The sequence below is a fragment of the Phlebotomus papatasi genome, chromosome 3, assembly GCF_024763615.1.
Source record: "Phlebotomus papatasi isolate M1 chromosome 3, Ppap_2.1, whole genome shotgun sequence".
In the NCBI taxonomy this organism is placed as follows: Eukaryota; Metazoa; Arthropoda; class Insecta; order Diptera; family Psychodidae; genus Phlebotomus; species Phlebotomus papatasi.
Window position 1 is genome coordinate 32252655 of NC_077224.1, and position 25387 is coordinate 32278041.

Below are 25387 nucleotides of genomic sequence, written 5' to 3' on the forward strand. Positions count from 1 at the left end.
AAATAATTATCTCAATTCAATTACTGACCAAAAACAATTTATTTCTTTTCTATTTGCAATAGCATTAATATCGAAACTTTCATATTATTTCCGTTCCAAATATGTTTTTCTAAGTTGGTTCCTTGTCGTTCTAAGTGATAGGCAAATTTTTGTGAAATAGGACTGAAAAGGAATCCACTTGCTTAAGTTAATTCTTTGTTTAGCAAAAATTTGAACTATTTTCTATTTTGTGCCCCTTAACTTTAAACAAAATTGCAAATGCAAGTAATCATAAAGAGTAAAATTGTGAAAAAAAATCCAATAACGAAATTTAATGACTTATCACCTGAAAATTTATTAAATTCTCTTTCTAAGTGCATTAAAATCTTAAAATCGCAAAAAAGTGAGTTGGTCCCTTGTAATTTCTATTCATCCAACAATTTTTAAAAATAGATCTTTAATTTTTTTTCATTTTTATATTTTATATTATTTGCTTGCTCTAATCACATAGAACTTTACACGTTTCTGGACGGTTAATAAGAACTATCAAAAAGAATATTAATTTTTTTTTAAATCATGACATTTTGTTTAAAATTTCTTTACTGTTTGTATATCGTCATTCTATCTTTACCTGTATCATGTCTAGATTTTTCCGATTTTAAAGGTTTAATATTTGTTTTTTTTTTTATATTTTATTATCAAGTTATTTTATTAATTTTAGATACTTTAGTTTCCAATGCGGGACCCCAGCTATTTTTAAGATAAGAATCAAACTCGGAAGAAAATTACTGAAATCCTGTGACATAAACCAGGATTTTCGAGGTTTCGAACCCCGAAAATTCTAAGACCCTCAAAAATCCGATGACCCTGCTTGTTCCCAGTAATGGGACACGAGAATCATGGCACTTTGTAATGCTGGCTAATTTAACCCTTTAACGACGAGACCGTTTTTTCTGACCGAAAATCAGCAATGAAAATGAAACCGATAAACAAAATCCGTAAAAAGTCTTACATTTAACCTTAGAAAGTCCAACAAAGTCTGATTTGGTGTAATTTTTGTATTTTGTCTTTTCGCTCTTCCCTGATATGATTGAAAAAGACCTTTAATACTTCTGAGGATTGAATGGTCCCGGTCAAAATCTCGAAGGCCAAAACCCCGAAAGCCAAAAACCCGAATTCTTAAAAGTGTTATAGCTTCTCCCACGATTACAGAACGCTTGCTGTGGAGGCAAAGGGAAATCTTCTGTGTCTTGGGAAATTATTCTGCACATTATCCTCTATATAATTTCATCCCTTTTAGGATTTTGGCTTTCAAGATTTTAGCCCTTTCGGGATTTTGATTATCTTCATTTCATCATGACCTTTTTTATTTAAAAATGGTATGCAGGCAGAAGACATTACTTCCAAAATTCAATAATAATAATAATAATAATAATAAATGTAATTCATCAAATTCATCGCATCCATATTTTAAAAACAAGAACAAATTAGGGTAAGTGTGCCAAATTTCGGCATAGTTGCATGCAAGCGCCAAAGTCTCAAGTTTGAAATGTAATATCTTTAATACAAATTGATTTTTTTATTCCTTTTACTTAAGGAGTGTTGCTTAGAACCTTGTAGACAGTTTATCGTCTTTATTTACTATGAAAAGCATTTTTAATACATTTTAAAATGAATAAAAATGTAGACATAGCTTTGGTGCCCTATTTCGGCCACCTTCATTCTCATAATTCCTTGCCCTTCAGGAATTCTTCCAATGCCTTTTCCACGTCATCTCGTTTGTCAAAGCTACATTTTTTGTTATTCTTTTGCATTGTATAATCTCTAGAGTATGTAAAAACTAAAAAAATCATGGAAATTCGAGGAACAAAAAAGGTGGCCGGAATTGCAAGCTGGCAGGAATTCGGTACACTTACCCTACCCAGTTTTAAAAATAATATTGCCGAGTCACATTTATACTAAAATATGAGAAAAATTTAGTCATTAGGAATGTTGGGATCGTACGAAATAACAGGCACTTTCCTCTATATGGATTTTTATTGAGTTATTTTCTTAATTCTATGATGAGGAAGAAGTTACATAGAGATCCGTCTAGTTTAGATCAAAGAATTGTTTTCGTACAGAATTTTTGCATCTATCACGTAATACACTTCTAATTGAGATCTCTGAAGTTATCGAACCATTTAAAACGATCTCTTTTAGTGATCACGCAATACAAAACAAACAAGATCTTCAGATTTTATCTGTGTTATCAGTTAATTGAAATTTTCAGCAATTTTTACCGCACATTTGATCCAGTTGTGATGAATTTAAAATGAATTCAAAGAGATCAGAGAGTTTAGGTAATTCTGAAGGAGCATGACTCATCCTCGGGCAAAAAGACAAGGCAAAGTGCGAACCCCATTTGTCTGCAAAATGTCATTCATTTCGCACCACCGGATTCAATTAAAGCGACCCAGAGAGATCAATTATTCCACTAAATTGGTTTTAATTTCTGCCTGGACGGCCTCAATGGCCCCAAAAGTCCCGGAATATCAACGTACCTGCTTGGCCCACTTCCAGTCCGGGCCTCTGATTACACGGCTTCCGATTCCCTCCAGACGAACGTTGCCCGTCCGTGGTGGAACCGCACCGCTTGGGGGTTTTGCTTCGCCAGTTGCACCGGAGGATGTGCAGGCCATCTGCAAAACAAAAATATGAAATTGAAACCCATTGAGCCTGTGGGTAAACAAAAAAAAATGTCTCCGGACGTGGTGAAATTTCAGGGGCGATACTGTCTGGAACTTTCTCTCTGGATTTCATAAAAATTTCCAACACAAACTATTTTATATTTTTGGGGATATGGGTGGAGTGTAGAAATACTCACTTTAAATGATCGGAAACACAATTTTAGTGATATTTTTTGCACAAAATCCAAAAGAAACACGCAAAGCAAAGTGAAGGAATGTCACTGGAACACTGACGTTATAGTGTTTTGCGTATCGTCCGCGAGGTAGCACTGAATTACAACTTTCCAGCCAGCTGATCTTCCCGTTTTCTGGAAAGCGCAATTATTTATTTGTTATTGTTGTGAAATTGCACAAAACAGCACTTTTTTTGCTAATTTTTAACTAGAAATACCTAAGTTTTAGCAATGAGTTCCAATGAAAATGTGTCCTGCTTGTCGAAAAGTATCAAATTCTCAAGTGTTACTGAGTTATTTGAGAAAATTCGTGAAACAAAAAATGCTCATAGGAAGGAGGAGTTGTTGAAGATATTCCTCCAGACTTTTCGCAATTTCCGGGAAAATGCCCAGAAAAGCGATAAGGATCAGGTGAATTTGTATTTCGTGATTATTAAGAAGTTATAATAAATTTAGAATTACCTGCAGAATACAAGTTTTTACCCAATTCTTCGGTTGTTGCTTCCGAATTGTGATCTGGAAAGGGGCTCATATGGTATCAAAGAAGCAACTCTGGGGCGCCTCTACATCCGGGTGTTGGGAATAGATGGTAAAAGCACCGAGGCTAAAACCCTACTGGAAGGAAATCCAAGTTGTGCGGATTATGGAGAAGTTGTCTACCAAGTGATGAGAGCAAGATCAAAGTTGGAGTCAGAAATAACCGTGTTTGAGGTCAATCAGGGGCTTGATTCTATCGTCAATCATTTCCAGAATGGTCATATGAAGAGTAAGAATTTCTGTAAAAATATTTATTCTTAAGAATCCCCAAGTCAAAGTGATTTTTTCCCCAAAGAAATCGATGATGTTCTCGTGAAGTTCATCTCTGAAATGACAGCAATTGATCAAAAGTGGCTTACGCGGGTTATCCTAAAGCACCTACCGCTGGGAATCGGTAGGCAAAAGATTCTCAATATCCTGCATCCTCAAGCAATTCAGATCTACAATAGCAGCAGCAATCTCTCCGCGGTTTGCGAATTAATGAATGCACCTGAGTCATTCACCAATTCTGCAAGTTCCTCACACTTCGATATAGAATCCATAAAAATTTTCAATCATGTTAAGCCGATGCTCCTGGCCAGAATAAGCCTGCACTTATTGAAGGAAACGGTGAATCAGGGTGAATATTTTATAGAGACAAAAATGGACGGAGAACGCTTTCATATGCATCGTTCAGGATCCGAATATCGATTTTTCTCAAGAAATGGACACAACTACAGTGATAAATTTGGCAAGGACTTTACATCAGGGAGTATTACACCGTTCATTCACAGTCTCATTGCCAAGAATGTGGACAGCATCATTCTCGACGGGGAAATGATGGTGTGGAATCGAGAGGAGTCATTTTTCTACACCAAAGGAGACAACTACGATGTAAAAAATCTTCAGAGGGATGATCCTACGCTTCGGCCAGTTTATTGTGTGTACGATGTGATATTTCTCAATGGAGAAAGTCTCACAAAGAAACCATATGCGGAAAGAAGGCGACTCCTTGCCACTCTTGTGACCGAAAAGCCGGGAACTCTCATCTTGGGAACGTACAAAAAACTGAGGGATTTTGACCATGTCCTTGAATGCTTCAATGAGGCCATAGATAAATGTGAAGAGGGGATCGTGATTAAGAAAATGAGCTCGCACTATCGACCAGGCGAACGAGCTATTCAAACAGGATGGTTCAAAATTAAACCAGATGTAAGTCTCATTTTTATTATCCTAATTTTTTAAACTGTCTTTTGGTTAATTTTGAAAAAAAGTTTTGGCACTAAAATATTAGGTCAACTAAAAAGTTCTGAGCCCTTTTAAGCTTTATTTTGAAGATTAAATTGAGATAAAAGGGACAGATAATCCTAACCGGCTTATGTAGGTGAGATTCTTAACGTGAGCTAGCTCGGAGTGCATGCAAATTCGATTTAGAGCTGAAATTGTGAGTCGCCATTCAGTTATCTTGAATCAAATTCGTGAAATTATACAAATTTTGTATTTAAACCAAAATATCAAGGATTTGGATGAACTGGCACAAAAGTAATATATGGGTGAAATGTAGACCAGAATGTACTCTATAATTTTGCCGTAGAACTTGATCTCATCGATTAATTAGAAGCCGAGATAATCGAGGTTGTTTGTTTCTGAACTCGTTTTTTCGACCAGAGCGCCCCAAGTGTTCATCAAATCTTCAACTATATCAAAGAATTGTTGTATTTTGTGGGACTTTCCATTTAAAACCATATTTTAAGTGTCTTTGTGGAGTAGAGGCAGTCAAATTGGCATCTGAGTGATTTCAAAGCGTTATTATGGGAAAAATCAATTTTTTCACACTTAAACGGCAAAATCGGAGTGATAGCGTAGTCTGAGCGGAAAATGATGTATGGACGAAATGTAGAGACAAATGTCCTCTATAATTATGTCGAAGTAATCATCAAAATCGGTTCATCGACAGTCGAGATAACTGAGGTTATGTGATATTGAAAACGGTTTTTCGACTGTGGCGCCCCTGGTGTTGGTCCCACGAAGTTCAAATATTCTAGAAAGTTGTAGCATTTGGTGAGATCTTTCGTTTAAGCCCTCATTCATCAAAATCGGTCACACAGAAACGGAGATATGATTTTTTGAATTTTGTGAACTTTGACCCCTCATATCTCCGGTTCTGTTTTAACCACAGCGCACATTTGCACCATTTTGGAAACGTCCTAGACTGGACTACAACATACTGAAATTTCATTAACTTGCACAATGCCGTTTTTTAGAAAAGTGACTTTGAATTTCGATGAATTTTGACGCTATCACAGCGCCACCTATGGTGACTTTTTGAACTTCCATCTGAAAGTGCTCATCGAGACGAAACGAAAAAGGTTAAATTTAGGTCGCTATGTTAGTTAGAACCGGAGATAGAGGCCGGTCAATGTTCTAACTTTGACCCCTTATAGCTCGGGTCAGGGGTTTTAGATCGACTTAAGGTTTTTTTGTTTGATAAGTATAATTAACGGCTACAACATACTAAAATTTCAGCCCGATGCACAATGGAATTTTTGAGTTATTTAACTTATAAGATTTAAAAATTTTCTTTTTAATAATAGCGCCCCTAGCGGTGGTTTTATGAACTTCCGATGTTAGAAGGGGAAGTGGCATTTCATGAGAGCTTTCCAAAAAGCCCTCACTTTTTAAATTCTGACAATTAGAACCGGAGTTATGGCCATTTTAAGAAATTTTTTTTGGACCCTTATAGCTCGGGTCAGGGGGGTCGGGGGACCTTAAGTTTGGTATTGATGGAAAGCTCTAAGGCCCAGCTATAACATACTAAAATTTGAGCCAGCTCGATGCCATAGGGGCGGAGCTATTGAGAAAACAAAAAAAGGGGGGTCTTCAAAATGGCGGAAGGAGGGGTGGGGGGTGGGGGGTCAATGCACCAAGTTGCAATTTTCACCCGATATATAACCTTTGCCGAAAACCGCAAGTCGATATCTTTTTTAGTTTAGGAGCTATTAAGCTCCAAAGAGCGGCCGGCCGGCCGGGAACGTAAAATAGCCACATATATATTCGTGATCAGGAAGTGCTGAAACACGTTTTGGCCAAGTTTGAGCTCGATCGGACGACATGAAATTTTGTTAGGATTATAGTAGGTGAGATTGTTAAGAATCTCCAGCATAAGGCCACCAATGCTATATCTACATTTTTATTCATTTTAAAATGTATTAAGAATGATTTTATAGTAAATAAAGACGGTAAACTCTTTACAAGGTTCCAAGCAACACTCTTTCAGAAGGAAGAATAAAAAAATAAATTTGAATTTAAAATATTACATTTCAAACTTGAGACTTTGGCGCTTGCATGCAACTATGCCGAAATTTGGCACACTTACCCTAAATCTAATTGGTGTTTGAAAAAATGCTTTTTTTTAATATCTTCTACAGCGTCTTAAAGTCAATATTTAGTCTCAAAATTTGCATTGCTTTTTTGAAAAATCCTTTAAAAATGTTCCTATTTTACAATTTTCTTAATTTTTTTTCTGGTTTAACTAGGAAATGTACAGATAAACTTACATCAGCTTTGTACAATTTGAGCGTTTTTGAGTAAAATTTGTCTTTGGCGTTTTTGAGTAAAATGAGTTTGAATTTTGACGTCATTGCAGCGCCACCTATGTGATTTTTTAACTTCGATCAGAAAGTGCTTATCGAGACGAAACCAAAAAACCAAAATTTAGGTCAAAATGTTAATTATAACCAGAGATAGAGGCCGGACAGTTTTCAAATTTTGACCCCTTATAGCTCGGGTCAGAGGTTATCGATCGACTAAAGTATATTTTTGTTTGATAGGTATAGTCTGCGGCTACAATATACTAAAATTTAAAACCGATACATAATGTAAGGCAAAGTGCCCTCAAGTCGACCGGTTCCTCAATTCGACCGGTAAAGTTATTTATTCAATTTATTTATAATATGTGAACTAATATTTGGCGTATGATCTAACATTACTAGGTCAATTATTCAATAAATAAATACGAATCAGTGACAATTTTATAGATATTTACCATTAAAACATTCAAATATTGACCACCGGTCGAGTCAAGGAACCCGTCGACTCGAGGGCACTTTACCTTAGTTTTTGAGTAATTGAACCAGGGACATGACATTTCCTATGTTTCCCATATGTTTCTAGCGTGCCGAAAAAACTTTAGGGTTTATTAGCTGTTTTCTATCAGTGTAGAGTGAATTAGCAAAAAGTATAAATGGAAAGTAAAAACCAATTCAATATTGAATAGGCAACCGAAAACCCCAAATTGGTAGCCTACGTAGTATTGGAGATATCTCGTGAAATGTGTACGAAAACAGGGAAAATTTTACACTAAAATCGGTCGCATTTTTCAGAGCTAATGTCACCCCCTGAATTGAAGTTAGAAAATTGAAAATTTTCTGTTTAATAATAGCACCCTAGCGGTGGTTTTACGACCTTCAGATGTCAAAAAGAAACTGGCACTTTCATGGGAGCTTTCCAAAACGCCCTCACTTTTTAAATCCTGACAATTAGAACTGGAGTTATGGGCATTAAAATTTTTTTTGGACCCTTATAGCTCTGATCAGGGGGCCAGGGTACCTGATTTGTGCTGATCTAAAGCTCTAAAAGGCCCAGCTATAACACACTAAAATTTGAGCCCGATCGATGACATAGGGGCGGATCTATTGAGAAAACAAAAAATGGGGGTATTCAAAATGGTGAATGGAGGGGTGGGGAGTGGGGGGTCAATGCACCAAGTTGCAATTTTCATCCGATATTATAACCTTTACCGAAAACCGCAAGTCGATATCTCTCTTAGTTCGGGAGCTACACTCAGTCCCGGCATTATGTACTTCGGGATAATGCACCTGACGGAATTATGCACATACAATTAGGGTCGGAGGAACGTCTGTTCGACAGGGAACCCCTATTGACACTTTTGTTAAAATGTTGAAAATTATTTAATGTATCTAGTAAAATATAAGTAATATAACGATTTTTCTGTAATATACCTTTTACTATAAACAGAGATGTTCAAATTTCATATCCCAAATGGTACAGAGTAGGGTGTCAATAGGTGCTGACACGAGTTCTTAAAGTGTCAATAGACGTTCCTTTCACCCTATGCAAGTTTGCCTACCATTAGGAGTCAATTTATGAAATCATTTTTGAAATACGCCTGAATGTATACTATTTTACGACGCGGGAAATTTGAAAACATTTTGCTATTTTTTCAGAATAAAACTTTAATTTCTTTTATTAAGGTAAATTTATTAACCATTTATCTAACCATTTATTGAAGAACTCTGGCAAAAAATACTGTTTGTTAATGCATTTCTGTTAAACAGTTGATTTTTTTTTTGAACTACGCGCAAAATTCGTTCTACGGAAGATTTATTCAAAAGAAAGCCCCTACGGGTATGCAAATTTTCTCGATGCGTAATGCAATTTCGCGCTCGGTCCCAAAAATGTGCATTAGGGCGTTTCAACTAGGAAAAAAAATTTTGGCACTATTCTCACGGTGCTGTATTTGATGAGACAAGAAAGTTTTTCTTCTACGACCATATGATCAGACGCTGTTTAGAGGTGGCTGAACGACTCTCTCTGTAGAACAAATTTCTGATTTTACCGGATTTTACACTACAGAGAGGGTCGTTTAGCCACCTCTAAACGGCGTCTGATCATATGGTCGTAGAAGAAAAACTTTCTTGTCTCATCAAATACAGCACCGTGAGAATAGTGCCAAAAATTTTTTTCCTAGTTGAAACGCCCTAATGTGCATAATACCGGGATTGAGTGTATTAAGCTCTAAAGAGCGGCCGGCTGGACGACCGGGAACGTACCTTAGCCACCCATATAATCGTGATCAGGAAGTGACGAAACTCATTTTGAAATAGTTTGGGCCCGATCGGAGGACATGAAATTTTGATTGGATTATATGATTATCTTTAGGTACTTAAATAGAATTAAACTAAACTAAATTATATTTGGGCAGACATTAACAACATGTTTAAGGAAGAAAAAGACGTGGATTTTAATTTTATGAAATTTTCCGGATTTAAATTATATGAAGGAGTCATACTAATCCAATTTAAATTTATGCCGTCCATTGAACTAATAGGCATATTGCCCTATTTTCTATTTTTATCTTAAACCATATTATGATTAGGGAAACCTGGGTAAAAAAATTTACAAGCCAAAATATTCAAAATTTGATATTTATCCTAAGATAAAAAGAATCCGAAGCTTTAAATTTTACCATAGAGAGCCACCTTAACAGTTTCTAAAAGAAAAAATTAAAAAAAGGGTTTCAAATTTTGAATTCTATTTTTTTAATATTGTCCTTTTGTATTGTATTTATTTCTCCAGGGTAAAAAGATACTGTCTTTTCAAACCCAACTGATGGGTAATACCATCCCTTCAAAAAATATTACTTTTATATGCTTTTATCTTTATCCGTTTTAAGATAAGAACTGGTTCTTCAGAAATTTTTTTAATAATTGGAATATAGTCTGGAATAGTCTGGTTAATAATTGGAAATTTAATCTTTTACAGGTATGCCAAAGATTTCTTCCCAATTTGAACCAAAAATGTGTTTCTGAAATAATTTTTCAAAAACCATTAAGAGAATTTTTACAATATTAACTTTTACCAAACGCCTTACAAACCACTTTTCTTTAAAATAGATGAAAATGATTTTCAGTCGAATTGACGAGTATAGTGATAAATTCTTATAAGACTGTTCTAATTAGAAAACTCTCTTGCCTAATGCAAATATGTGGAAAAATAAATATTCGATTATTTCGTTTTTATTATCCATCATAGATGTTAAATTATATAAATTAACCCTCTAACGGGTAAGACCGCCTCCAGGCGGTCATTCTATAAATCGCATTTACTGCGATAATATTACTTATTTGAAGTTGAAATATCTAGTGTCATCAGTTATAGTCTTACTAACTTATTTTCTGAAGTTGAACTCATTTTGACCTTTAGTTTGCTTACCATCTTCAGTTTTGTGTGACAGGTCAGAGAAAAAACAACAAAATGTCGTTCGCAACATTTCTCGTCTTCAAGTGCAAAAAAGATTGTTTTAAAGTGATCTAACTGAAGTAAGAATCTTATTTCCTGAAAGATATGTTCTTCTAGTGTGTATATTTCAATTGATAAGTGTGAAAAAACTAGAAGTAAGAGTTTTAGAAGAAAAAAAGGAAGACCGCCTGTGGGCGGTCTTATCCGTTCAAGGGTAAAATTTTCAAAAATTACCGACTTTTTTATTTATTTATATTGGTTGTTCTGATAAAATATAATATTATTTTGCAAGATATTAATCATGGAAAACAATTGAGATTACACGAAGACTATCCAGAATGAGTAAAATGGTCGATTTCTGCGAATTAAGCGAAACTGATAAAGAAGCAGACTTCAACAGTGATGATGAGTTCCCTAATTCGTCTTTTAATGCCTCAGATCGTGAAATAAAACCAGAAGATGAGCAATGTATTTCAAAGGACCTTCAAATTATACAAGAAAGTGACGTTTTCATAGCTGATCTGTGACCTATTCGGTAAAAATCAATCTTATTGAAACACCTTGAGCTTTATTAACGTCTAATTATAAAAATTATAAACGTTTTTCTCCTAAAAATTATCATTTCTTAGAGAATCATAGAACATTCATCCATAAAAAAACGTTTAAAATTCATTTATTTTACTATTTGTTCACTATTTTTCAATTAAAATATTTCAGTCTTTTTATGCCTTAAACCGATATGACCGCCTGGAGGCGGTCTTTACCTTTTCTCACCTGGCGACCAAACGGAAAGAGATAATGAAGAATGGATGGTATTTTTGAGTTCAGTGGACCATTAATTACCATAGACAAAATTATTTAATTACTTTTTTTGGATATTATAGAAAACCCCGTTAGAGGGTTAAAACCATTTTTATATATATTTAAGCTTTTTACCAATCAAAATTTAATACAAAACCTGCTACACCTGCTGAATCAAATTTTTCACTGACTGAATTTAATAATTTAACTTACCAAATTAAATTTGCCTTTCAATTGTGAATTAAATTCCCTAAAAACATGTTTTTTCGGTTTTTCTCAAAATTGGCCCAAGCTTTTTCAATTAGTTTTGAATATGTTTTAGAGCTAGTCCAGGCGAACATTCCGCCCAAACATACCTATGACCGGAAAATTCGCCATTTTGAATTATTGAAAGTCAAAGGTCAACCACTTTGGAAGGGTAATTTTTCACCCCATTTAGTTAAATTTGGATTTTTTGGAGAGGTATTGAAATTTCGAACCCGGCTGCATCGGTCTTCATCGGTAATTAACCGGTTAACCCTCTAACGATCTTTTCTTTAATATGCGAAAAAAAAGTTCTAAAACAATGTTTTCTAGGATAATTATGATCCAATAAAGTCGAAAAAACTATCCATTCTTCATTATCTCTTTTAGTTTACGCGCTAGGTGAGAAAATATAAAAATTTTTTGAAACTCTTTTTGCTTCTAAATTTCACATTTTTAGTTTTTTCAATTTTTTTTTAAATAAAATATACAAAGTAGAATGACATATCTTTCAGTAAAAAATAAATTTATTTTAGTCAGATAACTTTAAATCGGTATTTTTATGGAAATTGGAAATGAGTTTTTTTGCACAAATATTTTTTTGTTGCTTTTTCTCTGATCTGTCACACAAAACTGGGAATAGCAACAAAACGAAGAGTCAAAATGAGTTCAAACTTTCAAGAGATGTTTATAAGACTATTACCGAGGACACTATAGCACTTTTAAATAAATAAAACCTTTATTGTCGCTGTAAATGTGATTTTTGTGAAGACCGCCTGGAGGCGTTCTTACCCGTTAGAGGGTTAAGTACCGATTTTTTGATTTTCAAATGCATTTGTGATCAATTTGATCTCTAGTAGATCAGTTAATACCAAAAGATCATGCAAAAAAAAACTAATCCATGGTGAGCTCTATCTCGTGAGTTCGAGCATTCCGCAAAGCTGGGACGCTTTGCCATCTCTTTTTACCTAATATTCTTAATCCTTTCAGAGGCAATTTAATATATTTAGGCCACATTGCTTCTTAGAATATCTAATTCATGATTTTCCAGAATATTTGATTATCTAAATGGATATGTAATGTAGGATGTAGAGCAACCCTTACATTTTACCTAGAGCATAAGTCTCTTATTCACAAATAGGATATATTATATAATATAATAAATATAATCCTGGGATCTCGGACTGTTGAATCAGTACAAATTCACCTTTACAGTCCCATTTTAAGCTCTACCTAAATTTAATTGCCTTGAATGTAATGTCGTTGTACTCTCTGTATATATGATGAATTTTCAATTTCGACAATTAAGCATGTTAGACTAATATTTACACATTCTTGCTGGGCAGTATGTGGAGGGTGCGGTGACTGACCTGGATTTGCTAATTATTGGAGGATACTATGAGACTCGAAAGCGATACATTGATTCGTATCTCATGGGTATTTATGCAAATGGGCCTGGTGAGAGGACAGATCCAATATTTCATTCAGTGGCAAAGGTCAGTACCAGGGGTCTAAAGTTTGTGGAGAGGCGTAAATTAAATGAAGATTTGAGGGAACACTGGAAAGTGGTGGAGATGGAGAAGGGTGGTGGCAGAAGAGGGGGATCTTCTGTGGCACCACAATGTCTTGAGTGGAAAAATGCTGTGCCAGATGTATGGATTGAGCCGTCCAAGTCGATTGTGTTGGAAATCAAGGCGACCGAATTGACGAGAACTGACAATTTTCGCACGAGTCATGCTCTAAAATTTGCACGTATTGTTGGTGTGAGGGCGGATAAACCATGGTATGATTCCTGTACATTGGCGGAATTTGAGCAATTGTGTGGAAAAAGTGGGACAACAGGTGTTGAGAAGCTGGCAAAGAGGCATATAACGCGAGATGATGCGAAGAAAAGGGTCACAAAGCGTCAGAAAGTAGTTGAGATGGGAAATTCAAGGAGATTTATCGATCACATGGAAAAAGTGTCGAAAATTTGTGAAAATTTAAATTTCTGCATTCTCAGCACTTCGCGAAATATGCCGTCAATTGAGGAGATTCGTGAGTTGATTTTGAAGCACAGTGGGCAAATTGTCGAAAATCCCTCATCTACAACATTTGCCATAATAGCTGGTGATGTGACGCTCAATGTACGTAAGTACGCCGAGAAGAAGCTTTACAATATCGTCAAAGTGGAGTGGTTGATGAGGGTGTTGGGGAGTGCAGCAGAGATTCCGAAAAAATTGCCCAAATTTCATCCAAAGGACATGATTTCTTGTACAAGAGATCTTGAGGATTACTTTACAAAATCCTACGATGATTATGGTGATTCATACACAATTCCGGTGAATTGTGCCATCCTGAAGGATCTCCTGTGTGACTTTCAACTTGATCGGAGTCAGAGATTACTCAGGAGAGAACTAATAGCCATTGCGAATGAAATTAATGTAACAGGAAATTTCTTCAGGCCTTTTTCCATTTACTTTTTCGCTGTTAACCAATGCCGTTCGACAAAATTAGCAGAAATAATGTTCAAGTCACATCACGGAAATGTGATTAATGAATTTATTTCTTCAGATTCAACAATAATTGCTATAAATCCAATCGAAGAATTTTTGGTTCAATTTCGCCAACAATTTTCCAATGCAAAAGAGAACGAAGGAGAAATTAAACTAATTTCCATTGAATGGATAACAAAGAGTCACCATCAAGGAAAAATAGAAGAAATGTCCAACTATCTTATTCCTTTATGTAATTAACTACAAAAGATTTTTAATAAATTTTTAATGAACACCAATGCATTTTTTTTTTCTTTCTTAAAATGGACTACATAAATTTTATGATAAACCGTGTTAATTTCTCTATAACAAATGTTTTGTGCACAGAAGAGGCTGATTTGGTGAAGCAAAAATAAACTGGTGCATTATTGTAAATTGGTAAATAACTGTGAAATTGCATAGAATGATGTTTTCTGTGTGAAACTACCGACACCCCAGTTACACATTTCATTAGCATAAAACAGTCTTTTTACTGTTTCAGTTCTTGTCTTCACGAGGAGTCGTATGGATAATTCGTTTCTGTATCGTATTTCAAGTTAAAAATTTTCTCCATATTATGAGATAATGTACCATGAAACCTGCTAAACGCACTCTCTCAAGGGGATTTTTCCCAATCATCTGTGGGACGATAAAAGAAAACGTGAAAAAAAACCGGAGTATGTAATTGTTACATGTCTTCACCGAAAGAATACAACAAATTGATTTCTTTTCTCGCAAAGCTTTAGCTAATATTGCAACTGATTTTGTGCTCGAAAAGCTTCATGATAAATTAGCGGAAATCTGTATAAACTCAGCACAACAAGATGATTTATTATTCAATGGGTAATTAGTTGCCATGGTTAAAGCTTCTCTGCTTAATATCAGGAATCCTTTTAATTTCCTGGAAAATTTTGAAAATCATGAAAATCATTATTCTGCACTAAAACTAATAATGAATTTTATTCACAAATTAAGTCCTAGTCACTTATCATGAGGCAAATCTAAAAATATATTAAATTTCTGTGAATGGGTGACAAGGGTGACAATAAGGATACTGGAAATACCGGAAATACCGAATGTATCAAAAGCCCTTTGACAAGGCCTCGTTATTATTCCGCCCGCGCAGAATAGAAACTTGTTTATTCTATTTTAAAGTCAGTGAAAAATTTTTAAATGCTTACAGGAGATTCAATTCTTTAGTCACAAATTCAATTTTTATACAAAGTGTTGTAAGAAAATAACAATGTTGATAAAATCAAATTTTATCAGTAAAAAGAATTGGGTTGATTAGTTAAAATCTAGTCAGTAAAAATATTATTGTGGTCAATAAAATACCCAGTAAACCCAAATATTGCTGATAAATAAAAAAATAAATAAATAAAACAAACCTCATGAAAATGATTAATTTTAGCTTTTGGCGTTCCCTGGATAGTAAAGAACAATGGGCAAAACGGTCCAACCCAATCTTTCGTTACGAATGAAACCTGTAACATCGAATTTATGAACAAATTTGAAAAAAATAGCAAATGAAGAAATAGGAATAGAATTTTTAATTGGATCATTTCTTAGAAACGGTTATTTAATAAAAACGATTTACGATATTTCGTTATTGATAAAACACAAAATAGCTCTATCCATTTCTTAAGAATATTTACTTAAAAATATCTTAGAAATTTCACGTAATGGGTTAGTACAAGTCTCATCGGGAAATATGTTCAAGACACACCACTGACTCTGAAAATACACGTGTTTACCATTAACATTAAACATTAATTTGTAGGAGCTGAAAACTGGAGCATGACGGGTCACCTTTAAAAATACATATTTTCAATTCAAAATTTAACCCTTTAACGACGAGACACTTTTTACGGACTGAAAATCAACAATAAAAATTAAACTGAGAAACATAATAAATGATAAGTTTTACATCAATCCTTGGAAAGTCCAACAGAGTCTGATAAGGTGTATTTTGTGCTTCTATGAACGATAGGGACAAAAATAGTCCATAAATTTAAGTAATTATTTTGACAATACCAATGAATAATAATTTTCGCTTTAATGAAAAATATTACGTATGAGTATTGTAGTTTTTATTGCCAAAAAGGTTTTGCTTAAAAAAATTGGAAGTATAAAAAATAAATAAAATCAATTATGAATTTTAAAAATTCGCCATTCTTGAGCTTAAATATTTAGTACATCGTCAGTTAAATCAGCATTTATCGTAACTTCATTTTTGCGATTTTGAGATATATTCATATTTGGAATCAGCGTAATTTTGTTTATTAAACGCACTTGTGAAAAAGAAACTTTTATAAGCCCAATAAAAATTATTTTAAACAAAAATTATCGTAAGTGCCCTTAATTAATAAATACTTATCAGAATTTGTCGTAACTTCCATTTTTGGGGAAGTTACGACAAATTCCCATACAGAATTTTCAATAATCAGCATTTGCCGTAACTTCTTTTGCTCACTTGCGTGGCTTGTAATTTGCAGCAAAATTGCAATATTTCTCAATAAAACGTTTACAAACTCTTCCAAATATCCAAAGACAGTGCGAATAGTGTAACATGAAATCATTTTAATTCAATATTTGTGAGAAAAAAGTGAGAAAAAATCCCTACCTATCTGTCATTCATTCAAAACAAAACAAGCGACGTGGCGCTCAAAATTTATTCAATAAAACTTATGAAATAAAACTTTTTAGGGACAGGGATAAGAGTTTAATTGATTAATTTAGTCAAATAAAGGCGCTTATTATCACTAGAATAATTCAAATTGATATAATGCATTTTAGAAAATTGTCGTAACTTCCAGAATCTCCATATATTGGAAGTTACGGCTTTATAAACGATGGAAGTTACGATAAAATATTATTGTGTTTCTTCTAACATATTTCTCAATATTGCAGCTTTTAAATAATTTTATAAAGATCTTCTCGAGTTAACTTACAGTTTATTAGTGCCACTTTTATTATTTTGACTCAAAAGTGTCGCATTCGGGGCTCATTTTTAAGAAAAATAATATTGAACTCAAAATTTCGTCTCCTGAAAAGTTATCAAAAGGAAGTTACGACAAATGCTAATTTAACTGACGACATATCAAATAGCTATAGACTTGCAAAAAATATTGTAGATTCCTTCAACCTTCTACTTTACAATTATGTACAGACATAAGAAAAAAATAACTTTAGGTAGTCAGGAAAAATTATTTTATTTATGGGACACCGGTGTTCCAATCATCCTTAAAGGGTTAAGCCACGGAAGGTAGTGGGGCACCTTTGAATTGGGGCTGCTAAAATTGCAAAATTAATTTTTTTTAATGATCAAACCTATTTTTAATTGATTTTATTTTACTCATCAACACTACTGCTTCAACAGATTGAGCTTTTCTTTTAGAAAAAGTGCTCAGCAAAAAGGTTTAGTCGGTAGAAAAAAGAAACAACACAAGAAAGTTTTAATTTAGAAGTAATCAAGCAAGTGGACCTGGAATTACGCAATTTCAAGATCAAGCGATTTTGTACAGAAAACCGTAAATGGTATGCTTATTCTTCTTCTCTTTGTTTCGACTCATTCGTTTTATATTCTAACTAAGACGTCGAAATTTACTTATACCAATTTTATTTTTCGGTTATAAAAAAAAATCTTGCCAAAAATGTTTTACCGTTTTTTTAATGCGAAATTTCAAAGAGAAGGAGAATACTTGCTTCATTCGATAATCAAAATCAAACTTAAAAAATGTCAACAAACTCTTGTTAAATTTAACTGCCGCTCGAATTAAAAAGTAGTCCGATCTTAAAAGAGCCGAATTAGCGAGAGTCTACTGTAATTCCTAATAATGGATGTTTCAGGGTCGAATATCCATGCTGGCTTCAACCCTAAGAGCCCAAATCCATTCAGGCTGATCCGCGAGAATATTTAGCTTGAAAAATTTGACAGTTTAAATTTATGTGAAACTGTCATATACCGAGGGCTCAAGATCATCGATTTATAGCTCTTGCATAAATTTCCTTTACTTGATTCTTTACTACCAACTTTTATAAGCTATAAATATTCTCAAGGATCAGCCTGAGTCTATTTGGGCCCTAAGGCTTAGTCACATGACTTAACTTTTCTTATTTTTATCAGTCAATATTTTTCGGAATATTTTAATTTAGGATTGGATTTATTAAAAACAAATCAGCTACTTCATTCTGCATGGAATAATCCGATCCTAAGTGAAAATTTTTCAAAAAGAAACCTGGCTGACAAGAACTTAGAGAAGTTAAACCATATATACCTAAACCTTAAATCTAAAGCCCATGTAATCCTATTTAGCGTAAATTTTTCAAGCTAAATATACTCGAAGATCAGCCTGGGTCTATTAGGGCCTTTACTAATTCTAGAGAGTGTATTTCCACAGTGGAACAAGTCTCAATTCATTAGAAAGGTTTTGGAAATCTTGACAAATCTGAAATAGTTTCAATTGATTGTAAATTGATATGTAATCTGGCGATTCATTTTTATTTAAACCTAAATTTTGAGTAATATCTCAGATTTGTTTTTTCAATTGGTAAATAAAATAAAAGTCGAGCAAAATGAAAAAGAACTTTGCAAATACTCCAACTCATGAGGAAATTAATTTGTAACTGTTTTGCATATTCCGAGCATTCCACAAAAGCTGAGATGTTTTGTCATCGTTTTAATCAAGGTTTTAATGCTCCACGAAACACAACACTTCCTTTAGCAGTGCCATTGAGACAAATTCCATTCGTTGAAAATTAAGGAGCAATTAGTTTCACATCCCAACATCACGAAGAACGGTAACAGTTGAAAATTGGAAAGTACAGCTTTCCGTTTAGCATGGTTGGGAAAACATAGTGTAAAGTGGTGGAAATTGTGAAAATGGGAACATATGGATTGTGTCGGGTGCACGTTGATTTGTTTTACATTTCTCCCAAACCGACAGCTCTTAAAGGTGACTTAGTAAATATTTTCTCAGTTAAAAACTCCCTCGAGAAATGGTAATCTTCATCAACTTACAAGCCTCTTTTGGGGTACAACATATTGTTTGTCTTGTAGTTCATCGCGTGGTAGATATCTTATTTAGTGGCACAGCAAGTGGGAGATTGGACGCCCTTTTGCAAGAAAAGTAACTTTATTTTTAGTCTGAATTAAAAGTGCCAAAAATACTAACTTATTTATCTATTACCTCACATGATTGGTATCTTTTCGTATTTAAGAAAAATATGTAAGACAACAAGAAGGATCGTGTTGAATATGTATTTTTGCTGCTGTCTGTCTCAATCTTGATGACTTGTGAACTCATCGCAACAGAATATTACTAATTTTATATACTTATTCATATTCTTTTGCTCCAACACTTTTTCCACTCTAACTTTTCCGTTTGGCCTCTCACATTGAGATTTCCACAGAGAAAGATACTCCTCCCATTTTTTCCTCTCGACCAGAAATTAACCAATCCGCTTTACATAATCCCGGGATGATTTGTTATTTTACGAATGAAGGAAAAACCGCCTCAAAACATACCATTGCTCTTGGTACAAGTGGCATGTGATGGGAAAGATGAAACCAAGTCCCTAGTGACTCTGCACTCCTGAACAGATGGTTGTGAGTGTCACAGTGATTCGAGTGATAATCCCAAGTGTTGCAAGGATGTCAGTGAATGTGGACAAAGTGGAAGACGGACAGAAGACACGGCGACTCCTAAGGACACCAAAATGTGCAAGGTGTCGCAATCACGGTGTCATTTCCTGCCTCAAAGGCCATAAAAAGTTATGTCGTTGGCGGGAATGTTGCTGCCCCAATTGTCAACTTGTGGTGGAACGACAAAGAGTGATGGCGGCTCAGGTGACTCTAACAATTCTTAAGCAATTGCCTTACCTAATTAAATAATATAGGAGAAAGTGGGGCAGTTTAGCACAGCACATTTTTTCAAAAAACAAAAAAGGATATGAAACTCAAGCTAAAAGTGCGTCCAGTTAGTTTTTCATGGGTATTTGATAGCCAAAAAATATGCAGATCAGTTCTCAAATAATTAAATAACTACCCCTAGAAATTTTTTATAACATCATGCATACCTGAAACTACCTCATCCCCTAGTGATAATTACCTCAAGTCAAGGAATTATAATTCTGCTGAGACCTGTTGATATATGGTATCTTATATAATTTTCAACACTTGATGAAATCCATTCAGTAGCTTTCCCTTAAATGGCTTTAATAATTAAACGACTTTCAACAACCATTAAGTGTTTACAATTCCAAAGTAAAACCGACTTACCACTGAATTATCAGACGGTTGAGTAATGGTAAATTGGGTGAGAAATTAAAGAAAAAACTTTTGTTAAAAATTGTAATAATGGTTAATCAAAACAATTTGTTTTGCTGCACAATTTCAAAGAAAGAGTCATTTTATTTAAGTTAGAGGCATGTGGGGCAGACAAGGCATGACAATAATTTTAGAGTAGAGGAAATGCGCTCTATATTTTTAAGAAGTCAATACCCAAAAGAAACTGTCTAAGCTTAATCAGCTTAAATATATTTCATAAACGATTATTCATAACTTCAGCTGTCTTAAAGTGCTCTAATATCCTCTAAAGGGCTCTACATACTGAGAGAAATTTTTGTAAAAAAATGGTGGGGGGGGGGTGGCAAAGTATTCGAGGTTTTGCAAGGTGACTCGAACTCACGGGATGAAGGTCTGCCTTATAAAGCTCAAAATAGCCCCATATCCCCCTATAAGATTTAGTTGGAACCTGGTAAACGTGTAAAAGAACAATCAAATGGAAAGAACTATTTAGAATATTGAAACTATCTATGAAATAATCTATCCATGGATCCCTGAATCTATGAATATGAGTGGGAGAGACTGGGGCAGTAGTAAACCTGTGGTAGCAATAAATACTGATATTTATATCTATACACTACTCGAACTAATGTTGACTATTTCTTCAGTGGACAATGATCCCTATCTATGAATTGAAATAGGTCTTGTTCTCTGAGGTCTAATACCTAATTGAAAAAAATGCAGTTTCCCCTAGTCTATGAAGTGATACCCGTTTCATCAAATGTTACCGACGTTACCGATAATTTTATTTATGCATAGAATCCAAAACGTTTCTTAGTCATAAACTTCCATTGATTGTTTAATTTTATATTAATAATTCAGACTTCCACTTGGGTTCCAGTTCTGAAAGTTGAAGAGAGGTTGAAGAGATTGTACAATATAAACGAACAAATACCTGCAAGGATATATATTTTTTTAAAACTTATAGCTTTAAAAATTATCCTAAATTAGTGAGTTATTATTAGTGAGAATAATCCTAAATTGGAGCTATTGAAAAAGAGTCGAATTAAAGTAGTTGCTCTTTCTTTCAGTTCGAAAGATTATATCAATAGGGATAAGACATGTATTTGTAGATACTTATATAGAGATGTTCATTCATTGAAAAAAATAAAATCAAAATACTCCTTCCAAATAATTTAGAAATCAAAATTGCTATTTTTCTACAATGACAAGTATTCGCATAATCTGCTATTTTGTTTTTTTTTTTTTGCTGAAAATAAATATTTAAAAAAAAACTAAGTGCTATGCCCGGCTCACAATAACTATTGTTTGGAAACATGTTTTCAAAATTTCCTGTGAGAATGAGCGAGATAACTAGATCTAGATCTCACTCACTCTAATTGAAATGTCAAAAACATGTTTACTAATATTATTGTGCGTTGGGCATTACTTGGTAGAAATAGGGAACTTTTGAAATAGGGCTTTTTCTCCCTTTGATAAATGGAACAGGAACTACCTTGATATAATTTAGCTCCATAAAGCATTTGCAAAGCTAAATTAAATTATGATAAGGCTCAGTTTGACTTGAAAATAGCATAAAAAGCCCTTTCTCAAAGGTATACCAATTCAAAGGTGCTCCATTTCCCGGTATAGGGGAAAGTGAGGCACTTTTTGCTCCTATTTTTAAAAGGAATTGAGGCTTATCATAATACAATTTTAGTTTACAACTAGTTTATGAAGCTAAATTATATCACGATAAGGTCAAGTTCCATTTAAAAATAGAAGAATTTTTTTTTTAATTTTAAAGCTACCCCAATTAAAACCTGCCCTACCTCCCCCTATCACTTAAGACTATATTCTAAAGCTAAGGAAATCTGTGTACATAACATCAAATGCTCAGTGAAACAATTTTAGTTTTTCTAAAAAAAAATAGTTATTTTCCTTCATATAATGTGCAGCATTTAATGTACAGCCCAAGCCCAAACGCCGTGCCATAAAAAGGATAAAACCGATAAAACACTATTCTACATTTTCCTAAAATTTACTGTTTTCATGTTAAATCAAAACTAATTATGATAAATTAGATCTAATTGTGTGTCTCAAAAATATGTGAAGTTACCCCGGTTTCCCCTAGAATTTAAGTTGAGCAATGTAACTTGTCTTTAATGAAAGAACTGTAGCAAGTCTCAAGATAAACTTCTTTTGACAATTCCAATTTTATTTTAAGACAAAGAGAGATTTTACAAATGTAATTTTGCGAACAAAATTCAAGACTTAATGGAGCGTATAACAAAAATATCCTAAAAATTCAATTTTATTTTCCATTATTCGTGCAACTTTGATAATAAAAAGGTTCAGAAATGTAATTTTACTAGAATATTGATTTCTGGCTGTTTTCTTGTAAGGTGGCACTCCGACGACAGCAGAACTCAGAGGAGGAGGGTAGCCCAAATAGTCTTGTCAATCGTATGCAATCTATGGAAGCTCTACTGAACCAAAAACGGAACTATCTGAAGCACCTCCGCAATCTCCAGCAATCAACCATTTCGCGAGATATTCTACAAGGTGAGCATATTTTTTTTTTGCTGCTCCTAGAAAATAGAGATATTTGTTTTTGGGCAAAAAAAAATATCCATGGGTATTTTGAGTGTATATTTTGACTAAGATGAGCTGTGGTAACAACAAATGGAACCAGCTGGACATCATCACTCACATTTCCCTCAAATCTTATATGTTGGGCGAGAAATTCAAATTTTCTTTTTTTTTTCACTCTTTCCTGATTTTTCTCCGTTTAATTTATTGTTGCAAGATTTCATTTGCTGATGGACATCTTAATGGGTTAAATACGCTATTTGACGGTTTATTGCTGTTGGAAATTTTATACGATTTTCGTTATTTATCTGAAAAACTCTTTTCCAACTAAACAATAAAATATTCTCATTTTACGAGTAGCCAATGTATCAAGTTTTAATTTGGGCTCTTGCTGCTTCCTGAATAGGTTTTTTTTTTAGTGTTTACAAGGAGTTAAAATGAATTTCATCCGAACTTTTGTATATATATATTTATATATATTTACTCAATGCCTCCAGAATTTGTTCATCATCTCAATTTTCTCTGCACTTTTGGCCAAATAAGAGAGGGCACAAGGAGTTATGCTTGTGAGAATAAATAAATAAATAAATATTATGGACTTTTAAGTAGAATATTTCCATCTCTCATCTGTGAGTGATTTCACACACAGATGTGAGAAAATAAGGATGATAATTGTTATTTTTCTGTCTCAAATTTCTTCTCTTATACCCATGCAGAGAGACCATTAATATGAGAGGAAAAATGGAAGTTTTACAACTGTTTCAATTTATCCTTGTAGAGTTTCTCTTCCTTTTACACATCTCACATTCATTCGCAGTAGAACAAAAATAAGAAAGGGATGGTCTTTCTATACTATTAAACCATCTTGATTGCAATTTAGATTTGTTAAGAAATGAAGGGAAAAATTATGTTGTTTTTTGTAATAAATTTCATTTAACACAGTAAAAATGCTTTATAGTTTTTCGGTAATAATTAAAAATTCATTTGTATGTTAATGTATCAAGATAATGCATAAAGAAGTTTTTCGTAAGTTCAAATTTCTCACAGTTGAATAGCCCCTCAATCGTGTTAGACGCTGTGGCACCAAAAATTGCTGAAAATTGAGAAATGAGATGGAAGAAATACCAATTTGTACGATAATTTCATTCTTGTAGCTATGATGGAGGCCCTTCTAAAACACATGTTAGGCGTCATATTACAAAATCTTTAGCAAGAGAGACTTACAAAAAAAAAACTGTCCTCTTTTTGTCAAGAAGTCAAAATGATAATCACAAAAAGGACACACCAAAGAGTCAAATTGCAATATCCTGCTTATTGTGCTAGACATTTTGGCTCTTTTTCACATCTTTTACTTCTAATCCATCAGGCATCAGGAGATATCCGCCATTCAGTACGCCACTTTCGGACCGTATCCGGAAACGACGAGCATTTGCTGACCGAGAACTGGACCTACAATCCATCAGTGCCGGAACGTCTCTTATAGCTCAAGTGCCTCCCTTTCATCATACCTTCCATTATCAACATCAATCAGTTAATCCATGCGATATGCCACTTTCCCAGCGACTCTTCAGTCCACACTTTAACATCCTTTCACCACCTCTTCCTCCCCAACTTCCACAATTTCCTCCTCAAATCCCCGAACACCACAACCATTCACCTGCACAGCATTCAACCCCCAGTGAACCCTCCAAACTACGTATTCTCCATCAGACAGAATTAAATTCTATTGTGGAACCACAGCCAAGTACGAAAGCCACCAAATTATCCTTTTCAATTGAAGCTATTATGGCTATCAATTGAATTCCGTGCAGAGTGTCTCCCATATTCATTATATTATCATACGTTTTGTAAGTGAGAATAAAAGTATTTTTTAATAAAAAAAAAAAACTGAAAGCTGCTTTTGTCTATTTATGTTACATTATTGGCTGGAATTCCATTTTCGATAGGATCAATTACATCTGGGAATAAATTGTATTTCATTTGTTTAATTCATTCTTTTATAAAAGCTTTGTAAAAAAGAAGTGAAGCACAATTACAACCATTTGCATACGTACACTGAGAGAAATCCGAAAAAGTTAAAATAACATTCCGGAAATGTTAATTTTACCCTGCATTATTAATCCAAAATCGGTGTAAATATTACCCTTTTTAGGTGTATTAGGGGTTAAATTAATCCTTTTTCATGTTAATTTTACCCGTAAAAAGGTGTAAAATTAACATTAAAAAATGTTGATATATTTTTACACCTAAAAAGTGTTAATGTTGCGAGGAAAAAAAGTTAATCGCACTCTCTTTTTTTCTCAGTGTAGGGACTTTTTTTGTTTTTCGATTTACTTGTCTGTATGCGGTACGAAATGGTTATAGATAGCCACTTGGGGTTTTCTTAAACCACTTTAAAAAAGGTTCATAACATCAGTAGCATTAATATGTAATTCTTCGATTTAAAGATTATATATTCGATTAATTTGATGGATTTGATGTCTGAAGATTAACAAGAAATATTCAAAACATAGG

The 25387-nt window shown here is 33.9% G+C and overlaps 2 protein-coding genes across 3 annotated transcripts in view; one reads left to right on the top strand and one right to left on the bottom strand.

Moving 5' to 3' along the window:
* LOC129805302 (E3 ubiquitin-protein ligase mind-bomb) overlaps positions 1-2966 on the bottom strand; it is a 42292-nt gene extending 39326 nt beyond the window's left edge. The window contains exons 1-2 of the mRNA XM_055853125.1: positions 2846-2966; positions 2523-2660 (exon numbers count right to left, since the gene is read on the bottom strand). Of these exons, the coding sequence (XP_055709100.1) occupies positions 2523-2660 (138 nt within the window). The 5' untranslated portion in view covers positions 2846-2966. The remainder of the gene's footprint in view (positions 1-2522; positions 2661-2845) is intronic.
* A 22-nt stretch (positions 2967-2988) lies between these two features.
* LOC129805303 (DNA ligase 4) lies at positions 2989-24760 on the top strand. Of its 2 annotated transcripts, XM_055853127.1 has the most exons (5): positions 2989-3292; positions 3350-3647; positions 3714-4609; positions 22687-22846; positions 24240-24760. In XM_055853127.1, the coding sequence occupies exons 1-5, from the start codon at positions 3113-3115 to the stop codon at positions 24671-24673; spliced, it is 1968 nt and encodes a 655-aa protein (XP_055709102.1). In that variant the 5' UTR covers positions 2989-3112; the 3' UTR covers positions 24674-24760. The 2 variants fall into 2 exon arrangements, with proteins under 2 accessions (XP_055709102.1, XP_055709101.1); XM_055853126.1 differs by lacking the exons at positions 22687-22846; positions 24240-24760 and adding an exon at positions 12829-14255 and having other exon boundaries at positions 2998-3292.
* The last annotated feature ends 627 nt before the right edge of the window (positions 24761-25387 follow it).

Excerpts from the sequence above, each read along its gene's own strand:
- LOC129805303 (XM_055853126.1), top strand. The coding sequence starts at position 3,113 with ATGAGTTCCAATGAAAATGTGTCCTGCTTGTCGAAAAGTATCAAATTC. Across the intron at positions 3,293-3,349 it reads AGAAAAGCGATAAGGATCAG|AATACAAGTTTTTACCCAAT; the intron begins GTGAATTTGTAT and ends AATTACCTGCAG. Across the intron at positions 3,648-3,713 it reads CCAGAATGGTCATATGAAGA|AAATCGATGATGTTCTCGTG; the intron begins GTAAGAATTTCT and ends TTTTCCCCAAAG.